Below are 9,121 nucleotides of genomic sequence, written 5' to 3' on the forward strand. Positions count from 1 at the left end.
TGGACTAGGTAATATATATATTTAGATATCAATATCTACATCTAGATATCGAGCTCAAGATCAAGATATCGAGCTTGAGATCTATATATAGATTTATATAGATAGGTAGACGTGTGTGTGTGTGTGTGTGTTAAATCTTATTTTTAACAATAACAAAAAGTAGTAAAATGTGTCTATATACAGTATGTGCATAATATATAACTTCTAATATATACTATTTGTTATTTTATTTCTGACTTAATATGATTTTATCCAGATTATATGACTCAGATGGACATGGAAGACTGATAAAACCTGAGATAACAAATTGTGTGATATTTCCTTACTGTTTTAGCTTCCAACACTTCTATTCAGGGCCTTAGCAGCAGCATCTCTTACCTTAAACAGCACTACCATATATTAAGAATTTGCATACTTGACCCTGCTGACAAACACAGTCCACAATGTTTTGTCAGAGCCTAAGAACAAAAACAAATAGCCAGACCCTAATTTTGGAGTTCTGGCCAAGCTTGCTATACAAGAGACAATTTAATTTGAAGGCAGGCAAACGGGTTAGAGGCTCTCAGAATAAAGTGCAGCAAATTTATTTCTCCAAAAATCCATCCAGTTGCTCTGGCTATGCTTCTTTCTGTTTCCAGTCTACCCTTCCTGCTCTGACACCATTACCAGAGACATGTATGGGAAATGGCTAAAGCCAGATTACCTCCCAGCCCAAAATGGGATCCTGCAAATGTAATGTCTCCTTTATTGGAGCACACTCAAGAGCAGCACTTCCTACTCCAGGGGTGGGCAATTATTTGGACCTGAGGCAACATAAGGAGTTTTGATGAGCTGTCACAGGCCAGGTCAACACCCGCCTCCCTATGGACTTACCTGCAGGGGGCTGCTCTCCACGTTGCCTGGCTGTGTTCCCAGCCATGTATATGTGTGCAAGTGCACACATGCGTATGGTGTCCCCCACATCCTGCTTCCAGCAGCCCCAAGCAGCCTGCAAAGGGGATCCCACTGCTTTCTAAACTTGGATCCCTGCATGACGCTGTGAATCTGGGACAAATGCTGTCCCGGAGTCGTACAGCCCAGGACTGAGACTTGGGGATCCCATTACTGCCCAATTAGGGATGGGTGGTCACCCTCGACCAGGCTGGCAGGCATGGGCAGTCAGAAGCATGGTGCAGGCTGCCCTGGATGGGGCTTGGCTCCATGCAAAGCATCATGGGGCAGCAATGGACTGTACCACCTGGGTGAGCTCTACTGCACGTGCCCCCTGCCCCACCCTCCCTCTGGCCCCTTAATTCCCAGGACTTAGTGCCCAGCATGGGTGACTGCTGCCTTGAGTGGGGGTGGGGGAGACATGTGCCTCCCTGACACCAGTCAGCAACCAGTGGGGGTCCTTGATGGCTGAATGCACTGACCAGAGGAGGGGGGTGGCCCCCAGCAGCTGATTTCACTGACCGGGGGGGTCTCCCACAGCTGATCTCACTCACTTTTGCTGGCGGCCCCATCCCCCGCCTGGCACTCAGTGGGGGGCACTGGCACTCCTGCTTGCCCCCCTGCCCGTTGGCTAAACAGGGAGCATGGCCTGATGGGGGGGTGAACGTGCACCCCCTACACATCGCCACTGGTGCCCAGGAAGCACCCCCACCACCCCCTCCCCACAAACCACCTCCACAGGCCAGGGGCATGCAGGCAGTGGATTGTTGCTTGGCCCTGGGCCCTAGCTGCACGCTGTCATTGCCCCATAACCTGGCCCTGTGATCTTGGCCTTGCCTTCCTGTCCTGCTCGCAAACACTGCTCCCTGCCTGCCTGCGGCCCCATCCCATATATGGAGTTTTAGTGAGTAGTTGTGCAGGGGGGGAAGGAGGGGTAATGAGGTGATGCCAACTGCAATTAGCATGACTTGATTCATGAAGACTGAAGCAAAAAGGTATTAAATATTACAGTCTTTATGCATCATCTGTGACTTGATTGCCTTCTGCATCTAGTACGGGACCTACACTTCTAAGATGCTCGTAGAATCGCTTTTTATTATTGCCTTTTAGAACTCTTGCTGGTTACATCTCTCATCATCCCTTGGTTTTCCCAATTTTTTTTCTTTTTCTTCTTTCTGCCTGCACGCCCATGCAACACCCTTCACAGGCAACCCCCACTTAGCACTCTTAATTGGTTCCAGAAAAATGGAGTGCTAAGTGAAATAGCATTAAGTGAAACCCATTTCTCCGTAGGATTTAATGTAAATGAATATAATTGGTCCACACATTCTGTTGGCCCAGACCCCATGCTCCTGCTGCCCAGCCCTGGGCCCTGCCACCACCACTGGATTGCTGCAGGGTCAGGATGGTGTCCATGCCCTGCAGGTGAGTTCATGACTGGAACAGGACATGGGCTGCAGCCCAGGGGCAGGGGGACGGCAACTTGGGGGCAGGGGGAGCGCCGCAGGCTTGGCCCCGCTGCGACCTGGGGCAGGGGACAATGTGTACGTGTCCTGCCACCCCAGGCCCTGTGCTCCTACCAGCCCGGACCCCACAGTCACGTCCCCTGCCCATTCTTGCTGCCACCACCACTCTTCCCCACCTGCCTACTGGCTGCCCTAGTCCTGGGCACCAGCCCGGGCTCCACGGTCATGCATCCCCCTCCCCCCCTTCTCACCAACCCCACTCCTCGCTGCTGATTCCAGCACCACGTGCAGGAGCAAACCCTGCTCTCCTGCTGCCCTACCCTGGGCCCCCGCTGGCTGTCACTCACCACCATCACTGTTGCTGCTCCTCCCCAGCCCCGTGCTGAGTGTTATAATATGCTCTGTGCGCTAAGTGAAACTAGGTACATATTTTAAATGAGCGCTATAATGAAACCGCGGTAAGCGAAACTGTGTTAAGCGGGGGTTGCCTGTATTCCTCCCTAAAATATGACCAAGTTTCCACATTTCATAGCATAGTTTCTGAGCCCATCTGACCCATGGCAAAGCTTTAGGGATGAAGGTAGAAGGGCTTTGCATGCCATGTCATGCATTCTGGCCCATGCTTCATTGGGAACATCAGTGGGGAGTGGTCAAGACCCATTCTGTTCATACCACGAAAGGAAACTGAGGCAGAAGGCTGCCCAGCCAAGCTGCTCCATGTGTGTTGGGATGTGTGTTGTACTCATGAGGTGAAAGGCCCTGAGTGCAGGGCTACCCACAACCTGTTCTGGCTGGGCAGAAGCACCCATTCTCAAAGGACCAAAGCTGCTTTCCCCCACCCATCAGTCTGCCCCTATGCAAACGTAGCCTGGGCAGGCTCCTGAGCCTACTGGACCAGTGGCAAGGCTCTAGGGTGCACAGTTGCAGGGCTTGGCTGGCTATGTTATGGATGCTCAGGCCTCAAACAGGAAATGTGTAATTAAGGTGTTATTTAGGCTTATTACCATGGTTGACTTAACCTTAACAGAAGGTGGCAGGGCTTCAGGTTGGAAAGTTGAGGGGCCAGGTATATTGGGTCATGAATTATGTTCTCAGCACAAAGCACACTGTGGCTGGGGCACAGAGCAGAGCCCCATTCCCTGGCAAGGCTGCAGCCACTGAGGAGAGGAGTATGAAGTAGCTAGCAAAGCTTCCTCCTGTATCTTGCTGGTTAATGTGCTGCCCTTGTCAGCCCAAGTTGCTGAGTTCAAAACCTGTCTTGATTTGTTGGTCCTTGAAGAAGTTGGTCTGTTCTCTTTCCCTTTTGAGAAGGGGAGGGGCTGAGATGCCCAACGTTCAACACACATAAAGAGACAGGAACAGAAGCCTGCCCAGCCAAGCTGCTCCATGTGTGCAGGGATGCATGTTCTACTTGGGAGGGGAAAGGCTGCGAGTACAGGGCTGCTCACAGCCAGTTCTGGCTGGGCACAGGTGCCCCTTCTCCAGGGGTCAAGGTTTTTTTCCCCACCTGCCCCAATGTAAGCATAACTCAGGCTGGATCTTGAGCCCACCTGTGGTCAGGTTCTGGGGTGCAGTTATAGGACACAGATGGCCATGTTGTGGGTGCCCAGGCCAGAAATTGTAAATGTATAAGTATGGTGTTATTAATGCTTATTACCATGATTGAATTAACTTTAATGGAGGTTCTAAGTGGAGGCTCTTCTTCCAGTTCATAGTGATGCAAGCATAGTTCCTGACCCCATCAGACCCAAGGTAGGGCTTCAGGATGAAAAGTTAAAGGGTTGGGCATGCTGAGTCCTGCATTCCTGCTTATGCTTGATTCTGAGCATTGCGAATGTCAGTGAGGCTACGTCTTTGCAAACTGTGCCTGGGGAACAGAGCAGTGCCCAAGGCCTGGCCCCATTCCCCTGCAATTCTGCCAGACACCAAGGAAGGGCCCCTACCCATGCAACTTTTTGCATGACAGTTCGGAACCCATTGCCCTGAGCCATGGGACAGACCTGCAACCCTCCCTGCCTCCAGCCTGAAGGGCCAAATAGCCCCATGCCAACCTACACACACAACCCATACAAAAAAAAAAAAAATTCAGAACTGGTGAAGGGGCCCTGTGTCCAGCAAAAAAGGGGCCACATGCAGCCAAAAATGGCCCCACTTTTACCTGCCAGCCTCATGTTCAGCCTCAGGGATGCTATACAAACCTGCTGGGCCGCAAGGGCCATCCCTGGCAGGGGTGCAAATCAAATGACCACCTTGGGCCCTGCGGAGCTGGGCAGAGTGGCCGTGGTGACTCCACACTGCTGCCACTGCCGGCTTCGCATCCAGCTGCTCGCTACACCCTCTACCCGCTGCCACTGCTGCTGTTGATGGCGGCGACAGCTTCTTCGGGTCCGGGGCATGTGGGATCAAAGCAGGGGCAGGGCTCCACATGGGCTGATTTGCCCTGGAGCCGCACCCTGCTCAGGTTGGCTCTGCGGGCCGCTTTTTTTTTTTTTTTTGCTAGGGCCTGAACGGTCTCAGCTGCCCCAAAATTATAAAAAGAAAAAAAACCACATTTGGCCAGACCAACTTGCCCATCTTCAGAGACACTGCCAGGGCTCCAAGTGAAACACAGGCCAGAAACTGGGGCCTGGCACTGGTCATAGCTGAGGGGAGCACACTATGAGTCCTACTGCTGGATCTCACAATTACTTCCTTAGCCACAGCCTCCATCAGCTGTGGGACTCCCAGCCGCAGCAGCTCATGGGGCTCCCACTGAACTGACAGTACGGCGTAATTGGATCTGATGCTGGATCCCACAATCATACCTGTTGCCATGCATGTGTGGCATGGCAGGAGGTGTGTTTATGTGGATGGCACATAAGATCCTATCGCACGTGCATGGCTGGATCAGGGTCAGGCCACTTTACCTTACCCCCTAATGGCTGGATCAGGCCCAGGCTCCTGCTGCTTTTGCTCTCAATGCTGGATCAGGACAACCTGCTGGGACTGGGCTGCAGACAGACTGGCCACTGCCCATCCAGCTCACCAGGGAAAAAGATTGAGCACCACTGTCTTAAAGCATGGTGTTGTTGGACACAGAATCCTGGGTTAGTTGATCAATATGTGCTGCTGCTGCTTGTCCCCAGGGAACACCCGTGCATATGCACGCTGGCACGCAGCATATTGCCCCAGGTGGGGTAGGGGAGGCTGGGGCTGATAGCTGTGAAATTTAAAAATGCAAGACAGTGGCTGAGGCAAGACTGGGTTGTAGTGACAAGTCTGCCACAACGAAAATCAAACTCCGCTAATGGCTGCAATGCATTAGGCATAGAGAAAGTGGAGCTTGTGGTATCCAATACCAAACCCATGCCATAAGATGATAACAGTCATGATAATAGTCCTCAACCTTCTACCACACCTGAGCCTATAAATAAGAGTGATGGTTCCCCTGAAAGAAAAATTTTTTGGCAGAGACCTGACACACTCATCACATCTGTATATCCAAGCTACGAGAAAAAGGCTGAGCTGGAGAAGGCAAGGAAACTACATATACATTTCAATTGAACTAGCAACTAAAAAATATTAAATATACATTTAAAGCAAAACCTGTAAAAGGTAGACTGAGTACAGGAAAGGTGTCCTTTATGTGACCAAAAAAAATGCATAAACACATCCTCATATTTCTCAAAACATGCATCCAATATATATGGTGTTACAAAAGTCTCAATCATTCAATGTCTGTCTGGAGTTTTGTAAATAGACCATCACCACCAGTACAAGCTATTGTAAATTTGTCCCATTGTTAATGTCCCATTGTTAAACAAATACCCAAAGACAGATCCAGTAAGCAATGCCTCTAGGTATCCTGTTCAGCTACTCAGGACCCATCACATTTAACTGATGAGCTAGTCAGTAGCTGCAAGAAACACAAGTCTTCACACCTGGACAAATCCAAAAACAGAAGCCAGGCAATTTAATAATTGTAATGTGATTGTTCCCCCTTTTCCTCCCTGTTTTGTTTGGTCTTTAACTGACCAACCATCAAAGAAAAATGTGTAGAAGCTATACAACTAAAACAGTATAAAAAGAAAGACAGAACTGCCAGCAAAGTGTGCAGTCCAGGGAAGATCAAGAATGAGGCTGTAGCTGGAGTACTGCATTCAGTTTTGGGCTCCACATTCAAAAAGGATGTGGAGAAGCTTGAGAGAGTCCAGAGAAGAGCCACGTGCATGAACAGAGGTCAGGAAAGCAGACCTTACAACGACAGGGTGAGAGCTATAGGGCTCTTTAGCCTGGAAACGCACAGGCTCAGGGGTGATCTGATGGCCACCTACAAGTTTATAAGGGGTGTCCACCAGGATCTGGGGGAACATTTGTTCACCAGAGTGCCCCAAGGGATGACAAGGTTGAATGGTTATAAACTCCTGCAGGACCATTTCAGGCTGGACACAAGGAAGAATTTCTTTACTGTCCGACCCCAAGGTTTGGAATAGCCTGCCTCTGGAGGTGGTTCAAGCACCTACTCTGAACGCCTTCAAGAGAAATGTGGATGCTTATCTTGCTGGGATCCTATGACCCCAGCTGACTTCCTGCCTCTGGGGCAGGGGACTGGACTCGATGATCCTTTGGGGTCCCTTCCAGCCCTAATGTCTACGAAATCTAAAAGAAGCCATCCTGCACCCAGTCCACAAGTGAAGGACCCAAGCTCTGTGAAAACTGTAAGGATAAGAACCACTTCCTGCCTGCTTGGGTAAAAGTCTCTTGCAAGTAAAATAGTACAAGGACTGTAATGGTTCATGTACTGAATATTAAGAGTCTTTTTCTGTCATTCAGTTTTATAGCTTGGTAGTTATTCAAGCAAGCCTTTCTGCTATTAATCAACTAAGTGTTGTGTCAGTTCTTAAAGCACTAGGCTCAAAATCTGGTTTGTGATTGCAACGGGGGCCAGCATCTGAGCTGGCCCCAACAGCTGTACCTGGGGTCTTTGGGGCCTTCGGGGGGCTGCAGCCACAGCGATTCAGCAGCATGGAGCCTGGCTGGCAGCCAGTGTGGCTCTGGCTGTCCAGGCTCTGGTTTTGGGCAGCGTATGCTGCCACCCTGCTTTTTTTAGGCACGGGGTTTTTTGACATAAGGATCTCCAAGTGTCAAAAAGCCCTCCTATGCTGCAAATTGGCAGTGTGGGGAATGCCTGCACGTGTGGTGTGTGCAGTGCATGGTGCTGCAGATGGGTGCGCGCTCATTTGGACGCGCCTGAAGAGCCAGATCAAGAAAAAAGTATTTAGGTGCCTGTTGACTTCACTGGGAAGTCAATGCTGCCCAAAGAGGAGTCTGGCACTTCAGTGCCTTTGTGGATCTTCTCGGCTGTGTTATTCTCTCTTAAGCCTGGCTCCTGACAATCACAGCTTTCCTTATTTTTCTCAAAGCCCTGGCTCTTGAAGCCTCTTCATATTAGAGACTCTTAACCTCATGTTTTCCATTTCTAGTCCTCTTGATTCGACAGTCAAAGAACACGGCTCACCAAATATATTATATGAAAATATTATATAATTTTAATATATTATAGAATCACAATGCACCAATAGACACAAATTATTAGAGAGATTTAGATTAGATATCCGCAAGAACTACTTCACAGTTAGGGCGGCTAGGAGCTGGAACCAACTTCCTAGGGAAGTGGTGCTGGCTCCTACCCTGGGGATCTTTAAGAAGAGGCTGGATGCCTACCTGGCTGGACTCATTTGAGCCCAGTCTTTTCTCCCGCCCAGGCGGGGGGTTGGACTTGAAGATCTACAAGGTCCCTTCCGACCCTACTTCTATGATTCTATATGATGTATTATATATTTAATATATATTTAATTTTAAAGCAGTATTTAATATTTAATACATTATAATCTCAAAATATTATATTATAATCATTATTGTTTTGTTATAATCTTGTCATTTTGGGTGGGCTGTGTTATTCTTTTGTGTTGTTCTTTTTAATCTACTGTCTTTTTAACTAAGGCAGGCATTGTTTTATTTGTCGAGGGGGAGGGGGTCCTGAGTTGACCCCTGCGATTCCTCCTCATGTCCCGAGCCCTTCCAGTTTGCTAACTGCTCATTTGCTAATTCCACCTGGGGATGGGGCGGAGGAGCAGCAGCTGGAGTTTAACACCACCGTGTGCGCCTGTCATCAGCCGCAGCAGCAGCCAAAGCTGTTGGGTAACTCATGCTGCTCCCACAGCGACGAGCCTCGGTGCCTGGGGCAGCGCGCTCCGGACCAGCTGGGCTCCCGGGAGCGCGGGTTCCAGCCCTGCCCCCGCTGGTGACGTCAAGCCGGATCGAACACTTCAGCTCCCGGTTACCCCACGAGTGACAAACGCGCCTTCCCGGGCGGGGCGGAGCTAGAGTGACGCGGCAGTTTAACGTTCCAGCTTGCCCCGCCCTCTTCCTCGCGCCTGGCCCCGCCAGCTCGCGCGTCTTCCCAGCCTGCAGCCAACTGGGAAGTGCTCTGTGCGCAAGCTCACTCGGCTTCCGCCCCGGCCCTTCGGGAAGAGGTGTGTGGGAGCTGCTTTTCCCCGCCCCCACGCCAGTTCTCGCGAGAGCTAGGAGCCGGCTCGGGTGCTGGTTGGTGGGCGCGGGGCCGGAGCGAGCCGGGACGGGGGTAGCGCGCGGGGTCTGAGCGGCTGCGGTGGCCACAGTCCCCCTTCCCTCCCGCCCCCACCTCACGCGGCCGGCCGGGAAGCGCCCTCCCCCGCGTCGGCATT

At 50.8% G+C, this 9,121-nt stretch overlaps 1 protein-coding gene across 1 annotated transcript in view; it reads left to right on the forward strand.

Moving 5' to 3' along the window:
• Positions 1–2,843: 2,843 nt before the first annotated feature.
• The window catches only part of SMARCA5 (SWI/SNF related, matrix associated, actin dependent regulator of chromatin, subfamily a, member 5), a 53,190-nt gene continuing 46,912 nt past the window's right edge, over positions 2,844–9,121 (forward strand). Inside the window, exon 1 of the mRNA XM_019521836.1 lies at positions 2,844–2,854. Coding sequence (XP_019377381.1) covers positions 2,844–2,854 — 11 coding nt within the window. The remainder of the gene's footprint in view (positions 2,855–9,121) is intronic.

The sequence above is a fragment of the Gavialis gangeticus genome, unplaced genomic scaffold (assembly GCF_001723915.1).
Source record: "Gavialis gangeticus isolate Ggan-Ray unplaced genomic scaffold, GavGan_comp1, whole genome shotgun sequence".
Taxonomy (NCBI): domain Eukaryota; kingdom Metazoa; phylum Chordata; order Crocodylia; family Gavialidae; genus Gavialis; species Gavialis gangeticus.